The 20759-nt window shown below is 42.6% G+C and overlaps 1 protein-coding gene across 1 annotated transcript; it reads left to right on the top strand.

Moving 5' to 3' along the window:
* The first annotated feature begins 2214 nt into the window (after nt 1-2214).
* On the top strand, nt 2215-19928 carry LOC117807143 (glycogen phosphorylase, muscle form). The gene is made up of 20 exons (XM_034676221.1): nt 2215-2570; nt 7947-8048; nt 8550-8628; nt 8706-8809; nt 8919-9050; nt 9480-9591; nt 9680-9762; nt 9877-10020; nt 10137-10229; nt 10620-10766; nt 12270-12433; nt 12516-12630; nt 13774-13875; nt 13958-14105; nt 14185-14243; nt 15084-15225; nt 15302-15509; nt 16758-16892; nt 17008-17074; nt 17621-19928. Exons 1-20 carry the CDS (start codon nt 2328-2330, stop codon nt 17768-17770), a joined length of 2529 nt encoding a protein of 842 aa, XP_034532112.1. The 5' UTR covers nt 2215-2327; the 3' UTR covers nt 17771-19928.
* The last annotated feature ends 831 nt before the right edge of the window (nt 19929-20759 follow it).

Here is a 20759-nt window from a genome sequence, read left to right as displayed (position 1 = left end):
TTACAATACAAATAGTTCTAAGGGAAACTAAGAGAGCAAGTGGTAGTAAGCATGTGCTTAATCTATGTTACAATTATGAGAATTTTTCTCACCTGTAAGGGGTCCCTGGCTCCAAAAAGTCCCAGAACCCCTGCTATAGATCACTTGAAAACTGAATTTCACTTCTTGGATACTTGGAAACTATACATCGTCTTCAGACCAATATATTTGCAGTTATCTCAAAGTAACTCTTGATGTGATTTTATTTGATTAATATCATGTTTTATTCGCTCACTCGTCTTTTCACTGGAATCAGAAATATTTCCACACAGTTGACTGAATCTGGAGAAGGGAGTGAATGAATCTGCTTTGTGCTAGTATTGTTCAAGTTCAGGATGATGAACAGGCGCACCTGGGCAGAACTGTAAAACAGGCGGGAGTTATGGATTTCAAAATAAAAGTCTACCTTTTAAGATAACGATCAAGCGGACACTGGTCTTAAAATATGAAGCCCATGTGGAAGTGCTAGAAACTGTTGTTCCTCTAGTGTCCACTTGAGGCTGGCTGCAGAAACACCTGATACCATATACACACCCATTCAAAGAAGATGATTTTTACAGCAAAAATAAACATGTTTACAGCCTGGTTCAAAAACAGTTTAGGTCTGAAGAGCTAATTTCTCTCTCAGCACACACTGTACGGGGGTGGATTTATTATGACTGTATTTTGGAAGATATTAAGATTACGAGTTTTGCCCAAATAAGGGCATGGCTGACTTGATTGACAGGCAGGAACCCTCTAGGAGGCTAAAGGCCCGCCTCTTTACCTCACACTAGCTCGGCAGAAGTTAGGTTGAGTACGGCATTTCCAATCTGTCACCCGCTTCAAAACAGCGCTCAGATGCAAACAGATGGGTGACATCATGGAGAGTACGTCCATTTATTATACAGTCTATGGCTAACACTTTCCTCATCCACCTTCATTACTTGAGTCAAAGTAAAGATCCTCCTGGTCAAATGTTACTCTTAATATAAGTGAAAGTAGCTCCGTCAGATTATGAAAATGACTTCAGTATTCAAACTTTTTTTTAAAAAAACAACCACATATTGTTTTTTCATGGTGCATGAGTGCAGTCACGAATTCATGGGTGTACATTCTGCTCTGTCATGTTTGTTTCAAAAACATTTTACACATTTTTAAACTCGAAAGCAACAGATTTACTGATCTGCAGCTCCAAAGTAACCCGATCAATAGCAGGAACATCAAAACGTGTGCTCTTCCCGTTCCCAAGATCACTACTTGGTGATCTTGGGAACGGGAGTGCCCCTTGTGGTGATTGTGCGAATAACAAAACAAAAAACAAAATCAACATAGGTAAAAATGTCTCATACAATACTCAAGTAAGAAACTCAAAACATGTACTCAAAAACATCTACTACCGTACTGTCCACCACTAGACGTCCTTTTATTTACAGATTCTCCTTTAAGCTTTTTATATTTCATGAGAATTTGTTTCAGTAGATAATGAAGATACATCCTCATCCTAACTCTGAATCCACAGACAGGAAGAGGAAAGAAAGAAAGAAAAATGCTTACAGGAAGTTGGCTTCACATTGTTGCGAACTTACGCAGAACTGTGACAAAACAAACAAAACAAATGTATTATCTGATCAAAACCACAAATGACTTGTGCATAGTCAAATAAAAGAGGGGGAAATCTAAGAATATTAAGAGAAAATGTATAGAAAGGGAAAAACTTGCAAAATAAAATTAAATATACTTTTGCGTGTTTGTATTTTTTGTTAGAAATAAACAAAAATGTAGATATATATCTTAGAATTATTTTTTGAAATAATATATGTTGAATGAATGAGACTCCATCCTTTTGGAACTTTTTGTTCAAGTCTCAAAAACCCAATGAAGTACATTTACACCGGAAATAAAGACCCCTGGAATTGAAAATAAAGGCAACATACACATACTCTCTCCATATTTTGACCTTACTTCACGAATTTACCGCTTTGTTGTGAATAAAAATGACATTTTAAACTGTAAAAGCTCCATGTGTAATATTAAGAATCGATATGTATTTTTCTGCTGCCTTTGTTTCTAAATGTATCACAAGGAAGTGTGTGACGCATTTGCAAACGAGTTTTATTTTGAAAGTTTCAGAGCGGAAATACTTGTGTTCATAGGGCTAGCTTGATGCAGAGTGCGTGACGTATAAAAGCAGCTGGAGCGTCTCATCCCAGCGGCTGTGCGTGCTCAGAGGAGAGTCTGAAGAGGGACAGGAAGAAGACTTTAACTTTCACATTCAACACTTTACATTATAAAAACAGGAAGACAGCATGTCGAAGCCTCTCACAGACCAGGACAAGAGGAAGCAGATCTCGGTCCGGGGTCTGGCCGGGGTGGAGAACGTCGCGGACCTGAAAACTAATTTCAACCGGCATCTGCACTTCACCCTGGTCAAAGACCGGAATGTGGCCACCAAACGGGACTACTACTTCGCCCTGGCCAACACGGTCCGTGACTACCTGGTGGGCCGCTGGATCCGGACCCAGCAGCACTACTATGAGAAAGACCCGAAAGTAAGATGCCGCAGTGATCCTGCACGTACACATCCGACCAGGGAGGGAGGGGGGCGGGGTCGCGAGGGTTCTGTGCTGCAGTATCATAATTAACGGACCTGCACGAGGGGGTGTGTGCGCGCTCTGCCTCTTTATCTCAATGTATAGAACTGATCGGGATCTCAATCAGACCTCGAGCTGCTGTGTGCACGAGGACATTTCCTCATTGTTATATAATAAGCAGCTCGTGCATCACTCAGTGATGCGATGTGTGTGTCAGTCTGAGGACGCTGTGTTCAGAGAGAGAGAGAGAGAGAGAGAGAGAGAGAGAGAGAGAGAGAGAGAGAGAGAGAGAGACTGTGTGTGTGTGTGTGTGTGAGAGAGAGAGAGAGTGAGAGTGTGTGTGTGTGAGAGAGAGAGAGAGAGAGAGAGAGAGAGAGAGAGACTGTGTGTGTGTGTGAGAGAGAGAGAGAGAGAGACTGTGTGTGTGTCTGAGGCAGGCTCAACTAGTTGAAATGTGTGTTACATAACGCGCTCCATCCATCCCTCCATCCTCAGGAGCAGCGGCACACACTGCGCATCACAAAATGGCCACACACTGTTCAGGCAGGCAGCTGAGGGTACATGGCAGACTTTATTTCATTGATTCAACACATGATGCTCACCTGTCTGCTCTCGTGCGTGACTGAAACAGGATGCTGGGTGAAGGATTTAAAGGGCCAGCACCTGTTTGATGAGGAGAGCCATGCATAAATGCTGCTCCATCAGAATCAGAATCAGAATCAGCTTTATTGGCCAGGTATGCTTGAACACACAAGGAATTTGACTTAGGTAAACTGTGCTCTCTTTGTACAAGGCATAAGAATAAGACCTACAAATAAAATTAATAATAACATCAGCTATAAATACAAAAGAACAACAAATAGGCATGACTATGTTCTGACTGCAGGTAACCTCATGTTTCTTTAACAGATGTATGCCCATACATGTCAATATTTACATTTAAGTATTCTGAAACACACCTTTAAGGTAAGGATGGGCATTTCAAGCAAGACTACTATTCGATTCATGCTTACGATTCGCCAACTATTCAAATAGGCCCTGCCCCCCGAGTCCCATTTGATGACTGAAAGAGAGCAACCAGTGGACCAACCAGTGGACCAACCAGTATTGGTGTTCTGCCTCTTCCGTTAAACAAAATTGAACGTACCGATAAAGCACGGTTGCTCCCTTAGGTCAAGTCCAGTCCTCAGGTGGGTCCAGTCCTCAGGTGGGTCCAGTCCTCAGGGGGGTCGAGTCCACAGGGGGGGCGAGACCACAGTGTCACAGATTCTTGATGTAGGTTTGAAGCAGACACTCATGGTTGAGGAAAGTTCAGTGCCGTAAATGTCTTAAACATGATGTTAAAGATTTTTTTACTGCATTAGTGCGACTAAAACCAGACTTTAAGAAAAACGTTGGTCCGACTGGAATCACGCTAAATTGTATTTCTCAAAGTTGGACTAACAAACTTAAATAATGAGGTTTAGAATCTGGTTTTCTGATCTAAACTGGACTAAGTTTAAAAAAGAAGAAGAAGGGAGGTTAACAAGACAAAGCTGTCTTGTTTTCACCTATTGACATAAAACCAGTCCGCCTCTTGCTAACTTGTTCATGGATTGTTTGTGTTTGTGATGTAATGGGTCAACTGGAAAAGTCCAAAATTAAGTAGCTGAAAGAGAGCATGTTGCCACCTGCTGCAGCGGTGGTGAAAATTCAATCTGCCGAATACAGCTGTAACTGAAGCTTGACTTAACTGTGCATGTAAACGTACTCAGTGTTTCTCCCGGTGCACAAAGCGCTGCAGGAGCCAGATTGGTCAACAGAGATGTCAATCATGAGGGCACACCCCTTTTTTTAAAGCACCAAATAACTAATTCAAACCGAAGCTGTGAGAAACATGAACACTATGACATAAATCATCACGAGAAGAACTAACTATAACGACAGAAACATGTTTTACAAACATTTATTTGACCTGTTATTTTACAGTTGGACCCATGTCCCATCTGTTCACATGGCGGAGGCAGAGCTTAATACCTATACTGAAGCCAGCCAGTAGAGGGAGCTCTGTAGATTTTGGATTCACCGTGAGGAAGCTGTCATATCATTCAGTTTTTTTTTTCCAAATCTTTGGGCTGCTAATACTCCAAGCTTAAAAATATTGCTAAGCTATGTTAACTTTGATTATTTAAAACTGAACAAAGGAAGGAGGAATTAAAAGTTCGCCAATGGATGCACGATGACAAAACTCAAAGTGTGTTCTCGCTCATTTTTACTCCATAAAGGACGATCAAGTCTGACCTTGTGAGTTCATCAGTCCACTGCTAACACCTAAAGTCATCCTGCTGTCTTTAAACATGGTGATTTAAATGATGATGCACGAGACTTTGAGCATGCATGTTGCAGCTGCAGTCTAGTCATGTAGCTCCAATCACAGGCGGAAACAACCTGATACTCAAAGTTTAAAGGAGGAAGTAAATCTTGAAGGACGAGTCTGGTGATGTTTTAAAGTTTGCATGTCTTTGTCTCACTTTGGAGTCTTTTATTTCACTCACTGGATCCCTCCGCTGCTGAAAGTAGTCCCTAACAAACTGTTTTATCTTGAAATACTCTGGACTTTATCGGTCAGGTGACGTGAAGCCTGCGCTGACCCTCCTGTGATATTTATACCGACCTCTGGATGCCTTTGTTACTTTGGGTACATGTTGTTTTCCATGTCTGCTGCCTTTATACACACACACACACACACACACACACACACACACACACACACACACACACACACACACACACACACACACAGAGCATGATCAGAAAATGTCAACACAAGGTCAGAGTTGCTGCCTCAGTCTCAACAAGGACAAGAGATCTGTAGCTGCTTTGAGTCCTCATAGAGTTTGAATCGACACGTCTGTGGTTGTCGTTCATCATGAGGTTAATCTGTGAAGTCTGTTATTCTCACAGATCTGTGTAGAGGTGTTAGTGTGTGTGTATTTGTGTGTGTGTTAGAGACATTGTTAGAGGAGCTCTGCCTGTTTTAGCTCATCTGTTGTTGCTCACACAGCAGCTGTTGTTTCAGAGATAATGTTGCACGGCCATCAGGGACCCTGAACGCAGCACGTACAGCATGTTTTATTCCTCTGAGGAAACACTTTGTGAAACGTGAAGCTTTGTTCAGATTAAAGAGGAAATGTCAGATATCTGTCTGCTCCGTGTCGAGTTACGTTTGTGTCCTGAGAGCTCATAAAACCGAGAAGTTAAACAGACTCACAGTTGACGCCACTTTAGCCTGAGTAGGACAAAATCAGCAAGGAGATGAGAGGCAGTGCTCGTCCACCAGGGGGCGACAAAGTCAATGCAACTTCAAGGTTATGCAAAGCAGCGTTCATGTAAAAAAAAATGTTTAAAGAAAATCTTTAATAACTGTGATTAAAACTTAAAGTATAAATCTTCATTCTTCAATATTCTGAGGAGAATTTAGCGTTACATTTTTCTACTTAAAGGTGACATATCACGCTTTTTTCATCAATATATATTGGTCTAAGAGGTCCCCAAAACATGTCTTTCAAGTTTATGCTCAAAAAACACTTTGAAATCAGATTTTGGCATGCCTGAAAAGCCCTCTTCTTCAGCCCTCCTCAGAACACTCTGTTTTCTCTCTGACCACGCCCCCTCAGGAAGTGGATGTGGCCTCAGCTCTCCAGCACGTTGATCTAATGTTTACATGTTGTCTGAATATACACGGCTGCTAGCAGACTACGCTACTTCAACCCTCTGAATCTGATCCTGACGGAGAGGCGCCTGTAGCAGGACCTTTCTGAACGATTGGTCAAAGATTTTGTGTTTCTTGTTGTTTTATTTGTCAGCATGTCGACATGTGTCTTGGTACACAGCTACAAACATGTAGCTATGTGGCTATGCTAACTACAGCTAGCACTTATCCATGATAAATAAAAATCATCCACTAGATCTTCAAATCTGCAGACGTGGGGAGTAAAACCGACCTCTGCCAGAAAGGCAGCGGGACCTTTTCTGAAGGATTGGTCACAGATTCTGTGTTTTTTGTTGTTTTATTTGTCAGTATGTTGACGTGTGTCTTGGTACACAGCTACAGCTATGACATGTAGCTATGTGGCTATGCTAACTAGTGCTAGCACTTATCCATGAAAAATAAAAATCATCCACTAGATCTTCAAATCTGCAGCCGTGGGGAGTAAAACCGACCTCTGCCAGAAAGGCAGCAGGACCTTTCTTTATGATTTGTCACAGATTCTGTGTTTCTTGTTGTTTTATTTGTCAGTATGTCGACATGTGTCTTGGTACACAGCTACAGCTTAAGCTACGACATGTAGCTATGTAGCTATGCTAACTAGCGCTAGCACTTTTCCATGACAAAAAAAAATCCACTAGATCTTCAAATCTGTAGACGGGGGGAGTAAAACCAACCTTTGTGTTTATTAAGACAGCCTACAACTAGCATGCCTCCCTCCTAAGCTCCTTGTTACCACACATTTGTGCAGGTAATGAAAAACGGGGGAGGGATTCAGTATTAGTTTATACAGTCTATGGGCTGAACAAGCTCCGAGCTCTGACTCCGTGACAGACCGGATATTGTTGTTACGTAACAAAAACACGGAAGTCTGAAACGGCTCGTTTCACACACATTTACAGAAAGGTGGAGAAATCAGAACAGGGGCAGAATGGATTTTTTTCATTTTCGGGGGGTTTGTAGACATGCCAGGTACACATATTTCAGGTAAAGAACCATTAAAAAGTCGATTTTGCATGATATGTCACCTTTTAATGTAAATGTTTAATTTCAGTCGCAAAAAATTGTGGGCGGGGCTTAGACTTTAAAAAGTTCATCTCACATCTTCATTGGCCAGTCTCGTCTTGCAACATAAAGACAGACATAAAAATCCAAATGTTTCAAATTTAAAGGAAAAACTTTTCTGTTTGCAAACAAACTTTCTCATGTGAATGAATGTGTTTTTAAAGTCTCACATTTATTTTACTGTGCCAGGGAATAAGAGCAGATTAAACAGCAGACACTCATTCTTTAAATCATGGCATCTGAATGAAGCTGCTTTCGAGTCCTTGAGCCTCTGAAGTCAGGGGGATTCATATCGGGTTCTCATTTTTATCTTGTGAGCACAAGAAAATGATTCTTTGTGTTGAAGACAAACTTCTCAAGCTCACAAGATTAAAAGTATTCGTCCATACGGGCCTTCAACGACTCAGTAGTGCAAAAGAATATGAAGTTTAACGCCAAATATAAGTTTTTGAAGCTTCAATGCACGATAAAATACTTGTTTCAGTGAGTTTGCACTCATGTTCCTCCTCTCTCTCCTGCAGCGTGTTTACTACCTCTCTCTGGAGTTCTACATGGGCCGGACTCTGCAGAACACCATGGTGAACCTGGCTCTGGAGAATGCTTGCGACGAAGCCACATACCAGGTGAGGCAAAGGATAATGGGAAAAAGACAGACAAATGAAAATCAGGACTTTACGGAGTCGAAGGCTGTTTGAGATCACACGCCGCGAGTCCAGAAGTGTTTAGACCCCGGAGTAGAATATGTGGACGCTCATGTAGCACAACAGAAGTTTTCCAGAAGTTGCTCAAACCTGGCTGCAAAAAAAAATCAGCATTTTCAACAAAAAATTGCGACAAGGTTTATGTAGATCAGAGACGACCTGGCTCTACTCTTCACATCCAGTTAAATACAGAATGTAGCCACTAAGATCTCGCCCAGTGGTTCAAGAGCTGCAGTTTTAAAGCCTGTAGCGTATTGACTGGCACCAAAGTTTAACATTTTAACATGGGGCTCTATGGAGACTGACTCACTTTAGCAGCCAGCCTCTAGTGGGCACTTTAGGAACTACACCTTTTGGCTCTTCCCTGTTTGCTTTGTCACGGCCTCAGAGCTTCATTTGTAACATATGAACTGTGCTCTGCAGCTCGGTCTGGACATGGAGGAGCTGCAGGACATCGAAGAAGATGCCGGCCTTGGAAATGGCGGTCTTGGTCGTCTAGCAGGTGAGCTCTCTCTTGGTTAGCTGCTGACAAACCATGATGTTTAATGCAGTCTCTAACACACGCTCCTGGGTCCTCAGCTTGTTTCCTGGACTCCATGGCCTCTCTGGGTCTGGCTGCTTATGGATACGGCATCCGCTACGAGTTCGGCATCTTCAACCAGAAGATTGTGAATGGCTGGCAGGTGAGCTCACCTGACTGTGTTTAGTGTCATCGCTTTGTTTTTTGCTCTCAGGATGGAGATGTGTTAAGTGATAGATGTAAACAGTTAAACGGCTCCTTGTGTGGGGCAGGTGGAGGAGGCAGACGACTGGCTGCGGTACGGTAACCCCTGGGAGAAAGCTCGCCCTGAGTACATGCGGCCCGTCCATTTCTATGGCCGAGTGGAGCACACAAACGAGGGAGTGAAGTGGGTCGACACTCAGGTTAGTGAAGATCAATATGTCTGATATCTTTTTGTCATTTCTGCACACCTGGAGGAGAGAGGCTGAGAGTTAGAGAAGACACAAACTAACACATACTCAGCATCCTCTCTGGACTAACATCAGACGTCTGTCTGTCCGTGGTCAGACTCGTGTCCCTGACGTTGTGGATCAGACTGTGAGTGTGTGTAGAGATCACATCATACAGGGCAGGTAGAGTCTGCAGAGGAGACTCAGGATACTGTTCCAGAAATAGCTGCTGAAGTCCTCGGTGTCTACCTGGAGGAAGGTGATCATCAGGTGCTTTACAGTCACTGATTTAGCATGATGCTAGCTGTGGCTACTTCTCCTTCGTAGAATCAAGTTACAGGCATCATTTCAAACCTTGAAATCCATCATGACTTCCTCCCGTGTATGTGTGTTTGTTTCCAGGTGGTCCTGGCTCTCCCGTACGACACTCCGGTCCCTGGCTACAGAAATAACATTGTCAACACCATGAGGCTGTGGTCTGCCAAAGCTCCCTGTGACTTCAACCTCAAAGACTGTGAGTGTTGTCTTCTTCCTTCATCATCACCATGATAAAACAAGGTGAGTCGTTTTCTGTTGTGTTGAGGATCTGATCTGATTCACAGTTAACGTTGGAGGATACATTCAGGCCGTGTTGGACAGAAACCTGGCGGAGAACATCTCCAGAGTCCTCTACCCCAACGACAACGTGAGACGAGGATTTATTTGACTGTGTGCTTGACGATAACAAGTCCTTTACGTAGATTCACAATGAGACAGTTTTTATCTCTCAGTCCTCCATGGTGTTGTGTTTTCTCTGCAGTTCTTCGAGGGGAAGGAGCTGCGCCTGAAGCAGGAGTACTTTGTCGTCGCTGCAACTCTTCAGGACATCATCCGACGATTCAAAGCCTCAAAGTTTGGATCCACAGAGTTCGTACGGCTCGACCTCTCCACGCTGCCGGATAAGGTAACAGATTTCTGTTCCTCGAGTGTCTGATCATTCGATTCTTTTTTTAATCATCCTTATTTGTTTGTTTAAATCTGAGACTCTACGACAGACCCTTCTCTCTGTGTTGTCTGAAGGTGGCGATCCAGCTGAATGACACGCACCCTGCGATGGCGATCCCGGAGCTGATGAGGATCCTGTTGGACATGGAGAAGCTGCCCTGGGACAAGGTGAGACACGATTTACTGCAGCTTCAGAAACCCTCTGAAGCAGACCTCTGCTACATGCTTTGAAATGAAAACAAGTGAAACACTCAGACGTTAAATCAGCTGATGATGTTTCCTTTGACGTGGGTTGAGGTTTTGTCGTGTGAGTCCTCTGCTGCTGCTGCTTCTCTTGATGTGCAGCAGTCTGTCACTTTGCATCCTTAAGCCCTGCAGGAACAATGACTCTGCGACACGCAGACGCTGCTCAAGTCTGACGCTGTGACAACAGAATTAAAAACCAAACAGCAGCTTGAGCGACCTCCTCTTTATCTTTATGAAAACATTTATAGGGAAGCAAAAAGTTTACACGTTTAATGTCCATAAATGTCTAACTGTGACCCGCTCTGCGCTAAGGCCTGGGACATCGTGGTCCGGACCTGTGCCTACACCAACCACACCGTCCTGCCTGAAGCTCTGGAGCGCTGGCCCGTCGACCTCTTCCAGAACCTTCTGCCCAGACACCTGGAGCTCATCTACGAGATCAACAGGAGGCACCTGGAGGTACGAGGGGGGAGGGAGGGAGGGGTTATGATCATTAGAGAAAGTCCTGCACTCATCTACACTCACAGCTCTGAGATCTGTATTCACACAAACACACACACACACACACACACACACACACACACACACACACACACACACACACACACACACACACACACACCATTCTCCGAGGGTTGAGCATGCACACACACATTTTTCACCTGGACTTTTCCTTCTAGCCACCTTCTTTGTAAAAATGACATTCGTGTCATGTGACCAGTTCAAACCCAGCGGAGCAACTTATCACAGGATGAATAAAAACACCTGAAGAAGCAGAATCATCCTGCACATCCTTCTGTCCCCACTTAGATTGACATGAATGGAAACTCTGTCATCATAGTGTCGCTCTCTGCTGCTTCAAATGTTAATCAGAGCAGCTGAGTGACGTGCCCCAAAGGGATGTGATTCCAGGAGAGGATATTATAGAAGATATATCTCTCTCCTCTCCCGGTCCAAGCCAATGTGAGAATATCTGAGCAATGACAGAGAGTTTGTTTTAAGTACAAACACTCAGAACTTCACATGATAAAATGTTTGGACTGTAGGAAGGTACGCACGTTCGGACTGCATGAAGCCAGGTGAGACCGGAGTGTGGAGCAGACTAAAAACAATCTCTCTGCCATCGTCTGGTTTGACTTGTAAGTAAGAAGAAGAGTCATCCGTCTCTGCTTGTGCACAAAGACAAGAGCCTGAAGCAGCGTTTACATTAGACAGATTTTACTTTGATCAGATTCAGAAACGTCCTCTCTGCAGCTGAATGAAACTGAGGTGTTCATACAGAGTGATATTTATCCTGTTATGGATTTTAAATCATTTATATCAGAGTTTTATTCTCCAGGTGAACACAGCAGACGGGACAGACGAGACGTGACACGAAAAGGAATCTGTGGTGACGTTAGAGATCCAAGATAGGTTTTCTGTCAATGCTGCGTGTGATTATTTACGAAAAAATATCAATGAAAGAAGGGGTGCGCACAAGGTCACATGATATAATGTCATCACCTCGCCTCCTGTGCTTCATGTTTCCTGCTCACCTTTTTCTCTCACACTTCGACTTCTTGCAGAAATGTCTCTCTGAAGGTCGACAGGAAGAAGTCAGAGTGAAAATTTGCGTTTACATGTGCACTGAACTTTGAATTGAGACAAAATAAACAAGTGTTTCCAACCAGATTAAGAAAAGTAAAAGTAGAGGAGATGGTTTCAAGCATACTCCTCCGCTGTTGTCTGGTTACTTGATCATTCAGTTCCTTTTCTTTTAAACATCGTGTCATAGTTTCTCCACCTTTTGAAATGAGTCATTTATTGTTTTAACTGTGAGTATCTAAAACATTCAGACTCGTCCACGTTGTAGTTTTCTCTGGGTGCCTTCACAAAGAGTAAAAAAAGCTCAACTTTAAAGTGATACCTCATCTTTGTTGAATGTATTTAAATGTAAAGTTTTTTCTGTCTCTCTCTCTGCAGCGGATCACCAAGCTGTTCCCCGGAGACATGGACCGTCTGCGGCGCATGTCTCTGATTGAGGAGGGCGACGTGAAGAAGATCAACATGGCTCACCTGTGCATCGTGGGATCTCACGCCGTCAACGGAGTCGCCAGGATCCACTCTGAGATCATCAAGAGCACAGTGTAAGAGGAAAACAACATCTGTCGATCGATCCTGCGTGTGCAAACTGAGAGTAACTGAAACAATGTCCTCTCCTCTCTGCAGGTTCAAGGATTTTTACGAAGCTGATCCTGAGAAGTTCCAGAATAAGACCAACGGGATCACACCGCGCCGCTGGCTGGTGATGTGCAACCCCGGGCTGGCCGAGGTCATCGCAGAGGTGAGCTTCCTCTTCATCCGCAGACTGAACAAGAGGAGATCATTTCAGGACTGTTTCTGCTTCAGGTGCAGGGACCACTAAGGCGTGTTTTCGTGCTGTGAGCGCCCACAACGTCAATCTCAGAGCGCTGCTCATCAATGTTTACTGTTGCTAGGTTACAAAAGTGCACCACAGCACTTCTACTCCCCTAAGAAGCGACCCTTAGGTTTTAAAATGATCTGTATGCTTCACACTTGTCATCATTTAACAGCATTTCATCAAGAAACTGTAAAAACTATTGATAAAAAATCTTGTCAGAGTATTAGCAGCTCTAAACTAAAAAATAAGAGTGATAACTTTTCTCCTCCGTATGGACCTGTGTTGTTACAATGCTGATTTCAGGAGATCCCCCCCTTCTTGATTCTGATTGGTCAGTAACCAAGAAGTGACATTGATGAGCGCGGCGGTGTTCCAAAAGTTGAACTGTTTTCAGCCAGCGGCAACCTCCAGTCTCCAAGTATGAAGCCCGTGTGGAAGTGTTAAAAACTGCAGTTAAACAAACGTCCACTAGAGGCTGGCTGCAGAAACACAAGAATCCACATACACACCCATTCAAAGAAGACGATCTTTAGAGCAGAAATAAACATGTTTACAGCCTGATTCAAAAAACGGTTTAGGTCTTAATAGCTCATTTCTCTCTCGGCACACACTGTAAGCGGGGTGAGTTTTTTTTATAACTCTTGATTTTTAAAAAATATTAAACTTACAAGTTTTGCCCAAATAAGGGCGTGGTTGACTTGACTGACAGGCGGGAACATTGTAGTTGTTAGCGAAAAGGCTAAAGGCGCGAATCTTTACCTCACACTAGCTTGACAGAAGTTAGGTTGTGTTGATCAATTCCAATATGGCTCTGGCCGCTGATTGGCTTCAAAATAGCGCTTCAGAAAGAGGTGGGTGACATCACAGAGACTACATACATTATTATACAGTCTATGGTTTTCATCTAAAACTAAAATCAGCGACTCTGAGCGCCGGAAATACTGAACCACATTTGGTTTGAATAGAAAATAGAAGCTGACAGCACAAAAAACAGCGTTAGAGGACACGGCACCTCATTCATCTCCATGATATGTCTCTGATGTCTCGATGTGATCCGTCATTCAGAGGATCGGCGAGGACTACATCAGGGACCTGGACCAGCTGCAGCAGCTTCTGGACTACGTGGATGATGACTCCTTCATCCAGGACGTGGCCAAAGTCAAACAGGTGAGATCTTTGAGGAGAGGAGGTAAGTCTCTGTCAGGTGTGAGTCTCGGCTCCTGACCTCCTCTCTCTGTCTGACCTTCAGGAGAACAAGATGAAGTTTGCAGCTCATCTGGAAGAACAATACAAAGTCAAGATCAACCCCAACTCCATGTTCGACGTACAGGTGAAGAGGATCCACGAGTACAAGAGACAGCTGCTGAACTGTCTGCACATCATCACGCTCTACAACCGTACGTGTGTCCGTTGTTTACTCTCAGTTCTGTTTAAACATGAACGATTCAGAGTTCAGATTGTGTTTGTTTTCATCAGGAATCAAGAAGGAGCCAAACAAGTCATGGACCCCGAGGACTGTCATGATCGGAGGAAAGGTGAAAGGAAATTAATCTCTTTTTAGCCTCTCTCAGCGTGATGTTTCTGTTTAAATACCAACAACATGACGGATTTGTTTCAGTGTTACTGCTTCACTGATTATTTCACTGTGACACTTCTTACCACTTTATTTAGGAGTCGATTAATGACAGACTTGACTTAAATTTCATTGTTTTATACAGAGCTTATTTCCTGAAAAGAGCCTCAGACTGATGTAACCCTGATTGTTATAATAACAGTGATGTCAGAGTCATCCCGAAGAGGAAATTATTGTTTTAGTTTTTCTCATTGAACATTTTATAATGATAATCAAACACTTCCAAAAATAAAAACAGAGACAGTCGAGGAAAGAAGGAAGACCAAATTTTATGTCTTTATCTTTTGGAAAGATTAAAACGTGTGACTCAGGCGGTCATATTTCTCATCAGTCAGCCACCTAGTCGAGTGGATTAGAGATGTTTGGAAGTTATTTTGATTTATTTAAACATAAGTTGTGAGCTTTTTCAGCTTTAAAGCCTTGAGGTGTGACTTTTTTTTTTTGCCTTGATGTTGAATCTGTTTGTCGAAATACTGACCACTGATTCAAACTGTGAGAGTTTACACTTCAAAAGCTGTTTTTAAATGTGTAAAATTATAGAATGAAGTCAGAAATGAAGACGGGTGCAGGCTGAGTTTTTGCTGACAATGTGTTGAAATTAGTTCGGACAGAAGCTGCAGAGATCTCATTTCTTAATAATGCAACTATTACAGCTGAAGCTTTAGTGTGTTCATGTGATTGCTCCTCCTTCATCCTGAAGAGAAGAAACACACAGCTCATTGTGACGCTCTCTTGTTTTCAGGCGGCTCCTGGTTACCACACGGCTAAAATGATCATCAAGCTGTTCACAGCCATAGGGGACGTCGTCAACAACGACCCCGTGGTCGGAGATCGCCTCAAAGTCATCTTCCTGGAGAACTATCGGGTCACACTGGCTGAGAAAGGTAGTTTATACTCTTAGGTATGGCCTCGTTTTCTCACACAGACCTTGAACTCTCTCCTCACGTCTCTGTCCCACAGTGATCCCAGCCGCTGACCTCTCAGAGCAAATCTCCACAGCGGGCACGGAGGCGTCCGGCACCGGGAACATGAAGTTCATGCTGAACGGAGCGCTCACCATCGGCACCATGGATGGAGCCAACGTGGAGATGGCCGAGGAGGCCGGAGAGGAGAATCTGTTCATCTTTGGGATGAGGGTGGAGGACGTGGAGGCCATGGACAAGAAGGGGTGAGCCTTAGACTGAAGACGGGAGTCAACATGTCTGCTCATATGAGAGCCGATATATCATAGCAAAATGAATAGATATCATGTTTTTCATCATTTAGCTCCTTTTTATATTCTGAAAAACATTTATAGATACTTGATTTAATGTTCTCAGGTTTTATTTGTATCATGCTTTTTTTGGTCAAAAGGGCAAAATGTTCACTTAAAAGTATAAACTCTGCTATGAAGTAAGAGCTGTTAAACAAATCGGAGTCAGAACCAGCTTTAATGGCCTGGTGTGACGGTCAGCTGTATGAGATTACATAAAACAATAATTTAGACAAAAATGTATATCATCAGTATCTGAAATGCTTTTCATTGTGGGGAAACTCAGTCATTACAGCTTCTCTTATACATAATGCAGTTAGGATATTAGAAGGATATTAGACTATTAAACAAATTGAGTAAAATAAGAAAGAAATCCTAAATAACACTAAAATTAAAATCAAATTAAATTAAATTAGAATGAAGTACAAACAAATACAAATAGATTCATATGGAATAAATAAAATAAAGGCTCGAATTAAATTAATACAAATAAAATTAATATCAAAATCATAAAATTAAGTGAAAAAAAAAATGGAATAAGAACTAGTGCACAATAGTTTCAGAAAACTTTGCACAAAATCTCTGAGAATAGAAAAGTAATACAAGCAGTAAGGATATTATAAAGTGTGATGTGCAGAAAAAACTGAGTCAGACCAATAAAAACTGACCATTAAACACAGGTAATCAGTGACTCTTGTTTAGATCAGTTGTTTGAATAATGTTCTGTAAAATTAGGTCAATTATGAGAACAAAGTTTATTATGGTCAGTCTCTCTCCTGTCCTCTTAGATTTTAGATCAACTTTTATTTCACTTCGTGTCCATCCTTTTCTGACGACAGCAGCATCTCTGAATGAGTGACATCATCTCATGTATCTGTTTTTATACATCGACGACTGGCTGTACTTAATATCAAAAAACAAATCTTCCACCAGCACTGTATCTATTTCAGAACTTTGAGACCAGTGTGCAATCAGTTTATGATTTAATTTTCACATTTGCAGTGTCTCTGTTCCTCTTTCTAACTGTGGCCTTGCAGTCTCATGCCCTTATATGGGCATTTAAGTGGCGTATACATTTGCTAATTGAGAACATCAAGCCTGAGCTACGAACCTATGAGGACATGGCATTCATCAATTTAAAAACTGAATGTCTTTCTTCTCCAGCTACGACGCTTTGTCGTACTACAACCGGATCCCTGAGCTGAAGCAGGCGATGGATCAGATCTCCGGAGGCGCGTTCAGCCCCGATCAGCCCGACCTCTTCAAAGACCTCGTCAACATGCTGATGCACCACGACAGGTGAGAGCACAGAGCAGAGTCAGCACAGAGTCTGAGACCTGCAGAGTCACGCCATGTCATCCACTGACACAGAAACAAAGCTCTGACTGTTCGCTCCTGTGTGTCTGTGCTACAGGTTCAAGGTGTTTGCAGACTATGAAGACTACATCAAATGTCAGGAGAAGGTCAGCGCACTCTACAAGGTCAGTGCAAAGATGAATCATCACTTAATATTTATCAAACCATTTGAAACAAAAGGTAAATCTGAGATCATCCAGATGTTTTACTGCAGCTGTTCGCTCTCTTTGCACACGTAGTATGTGCATATAGTGTGTGTTGTCACCAGTACTGTTTTAGGCTAAAGACGTTTGTAACAGCCCTGCAGGAGCCTCACTGGTCAACAATGCTGTCAGTCATGACGTCACAATCCCCTTTTATAGCATCAAATAACTAATTAAATCTAAACTAGTCAGAAACATGAACACTATGACATAAATCAGCTTGATAAGAACTAACTATAATGACATAACACGTTTGACAAACATTTATTTGACCTGTTTGGATTTTAAAGTGTGACCCATGTCCTATCTGTTAACATGGAGGAGGCGGAGCTTAAGACCTAGACTGCAAACAGTCAGTAGAGGGAGCTCTAAAGGTTTAGCTTCACTTCCGGGGTGCAGAGAGGATAAAACAAACTGAGTTCTGTCAATTCAAATTAACCTCCTCTTCTTCACCTTGTTTACTGACAGAACCCTAAAGAGTGGACCAAGATGGTGATCCATAACATCGCCGGCTGTGGAAAATTCTCCAGTGACCGCACCATCTCCCAGTATGCCCGGGAGATCTGGGGCATGGAGCCCAGTTTGGAGAAGATTGCCGCTCCAGATGATCCTCGCTAAACCACATCTGCCTCCTCTTCCTCTTCCTCCTCACTGTGGTCCAACCACTGAAACCCTGTAGCTTTTACACTGTGTACTGTGGCATTCTTTATTTACGTTATTAATCCCTCTGCTGTTTTTCAGTTTATCTTAGCAACCTGTATTCAACCGGGATTATTCAGCATCTATATTTATCCCCTCTATGCACCAGCAATGCATCTCCTCACTGTTTGGTGAACACGTTTTGGGTCCATGTTTCAGCCGCTAAGATACAGCGTGGATGGAACCATGGGGGTTCTTCAGCTGGAGTGAAACGTTAAAGATCTATCTCTTGATTTTGTTAGTTTCACTATTTTCTGATGTTTGGAAACTCAAAGTCATAACATAAGAGTCTGTAACTTTAACCAGACATGGACTACCAAAGAACGGTCTTCACACAACAGTGATTCACACTGTGATTTAACCCTTCACTAAGCCCCGCCCCCTTTTGGTAGTCGTTGCTGTCAGCCAATTATGCACTTAACAGTGAAAAGTATCAGATTAATCATCCAGAAGTTAGTCAGCATGAAAGCATCTACTGTTTCACATACAAGCTACAGGTGCACTAAAGCATTTATTGGCCGAAACGTTGGTTGGCTTGCTAATTAAGCTAACGTAAGCGCTACATGAGTTTGAAAAAACTCACACTCGCTGCCTTTGAATGACTTCAGCTGACTCCATTTAAAAGGAGAATGCTATTAAGGAGTCTAAAAATGTGTCCTTGATGGCTAAATGCATGGTTTGTAGGTGCTAAAAGACTGAGGCTAAAGCTGATGCTACATGCAAAACATAAGCACTCCCTCTGGTTGATGATGTATGCAGAAAACTTGAAAATAAAGAAACAGTTCTGTGTTTGTGTGACACTGTAGAGCTATTAATCCATTACTCTATCATATATGTTAGCTGGAGTGAAACGTCTCCAAATCGTAGCAGGACAGAGCTGCTAATGTTAGCCACATTAGCATCTAAGAGAGGTTTTCGTACAGTGGTGATTGAGGCTTCTCTGAAATGAGATTGTAACAGTACAAATGAATGTAGTTAACTTGTTTAACTTGTGCTTGTTGGATTTGGAAGCATGATTGTTACTATAGCTACTGCGCTAGTTAGCCCAACATGCTAATAGTTAAAGCTTATGTTGCCACCGATACTAATTACTATTTTAGATCAGCATAAACACAGCTTCACTATGTGGAGAAATGTAAGAGTTAACCAACTAATGCTAAGTTAGGCTTGCTAAGGCTATACAGGGATAAAAGCTACTGGACGAGGGGTTTAGTGAAGGGTCAATTCAAACTACACTCACAATGTTTACACGGCAGCCATTTTTCTTCGACTTGGTGGGAAGTTTCAATGCAGTCATGCCAAAGCTCATTGTAATTCTGCAGAGGTACACCAATGACCATGCTTCATTTACCACCAACTGTTCCTTCTGAAGTCTGATCACACTCATTATGCTAACGATAACGAGACCTGTTGGTGTACAGCCAACAGGAATACATCTTCCTTCACTGTCTCGACATCAAACCTTAAACTAGTATATAGAGAATATCTGCATTTGAGAATCCCACCTTCTAATGAAAAAGGCTGCCATGTGAGTCAAACCAACACAACTGCCAGTACCCAGCACACGAGCCAGTAGACCTCAGCACTGCTCTGGTCTCAAACCAACACGTCTTCCACGACAGAGAGACGAGACACTCCGCGGTTAATGTTCACCTCAGCCTCATAGCAGCACTGTGACTGAAGGTGTCTCCATGTTCACCTCAGATCAGCGTTCATGTTTCAGAAAAGCCTCTGCGTCAGTGTTTTTCTGGTATGTGTTTTTCTCAGCATGTTTGTGTCTCTCTGCTGTTCCTCAAAGTGACCTGTGTTAGAGCATAACAAAGCCTTCTCTGCCTAAAACCTAAGTGACTGAACTTACCTTTGAAGGTGTATGTATTCTGTAGTGTATTTGTGTGTGTAACATAGAAGAGTCCATGACACTGTGGGTATCAGTTGATTGATGTACTGTAAGAACAAACTGTCCTGCTTCAGCTGCTGTATCTGACCACAGAAAGTACTGTCCACTTAACTGAACCTAACATTACCGTCAGTCAGTGCTTTTCTTTTATAGTCAATAAATGACGAAACATCAACAACTCACACGACTCAGCTCTCTTTTGTCAATCATTAAATTTAGACCAGGTATCTCAATCATTAGCAGGAATCATAGACTGTATAAATAATGGATGTAGTATCCGTGACATCACCAATCTGTTCCTGAGCGCTGTTTTGAAGCCAATCGACGGCGGCAGCCATATTGGAAATGCGGAACTCAACCAGGCTGTGGGTGCATCTCAAAGCTCTAAACGTCCATCCTCGTGTTGTTTCCTCCCGTCTCTTCCTCGCGTCTTAGTTCCGCCCACCAGAGATGCGAGGAAATGAAACCAGAGGAACGAGGAACGCGGAGATTTGTATTTAGAGAAATGAAACGTCCTCTCCTCCGGAGCGTCACGTGAAGCAACGTCGGTTTGTGATGACGGCTTTAACAGCTGTTTGTGTCTGCACACATGTTCACTGTAATAACTCTGATAAATATAAACAGTAACAGAGCTCTGTCTCTGTGTTTACCTGTTTAACACACATGTTCACTGTAATAACTCTGATCAATATAAACAGTAACAGAGCTCTGTCTCTGTGTTTACTTGTTTAACACATGTTCACTGTAATAACTCTGATCAATATAAACAGTAACAGAGCTCTGTCTCTGTGTTTACCTGTTTAACACACATGTTCACTGTAATAACTCTGATCAATATAAACAGTAACAGAGCTCTGTCTCTGTGTTTACCTGTTTAACACACATGTTCACTGTAATAACTCTGATCAATATAAACAGTAACAGAGCTCTGTCTCTGTGTTTACCTGTTTAACACACATGTTCACTGTAATAACTCTGATCAATATAAACAGTAACAGAGCTCTGTCTCTG

Source organism: Notolabrus celidotus, chromosome 23 (assembly GCF_009762535.1).
Source record: "Notolabrus celidotus isolate fNotCel1 chromosome 23, fNotCel1.pri, whole genome shotgun sequence".
In the NCBI taxonomy this organism is placed as follows: domain Eukaryota; kingdom Metazoa; phylum Chordata; class Actinopteri; order Labriformes; family Labridae; genus Notolabrus; species Notolabrus celidotus.
This window is presented reverse-complemented; position numbering and strand designations above follow the sequence as displayed.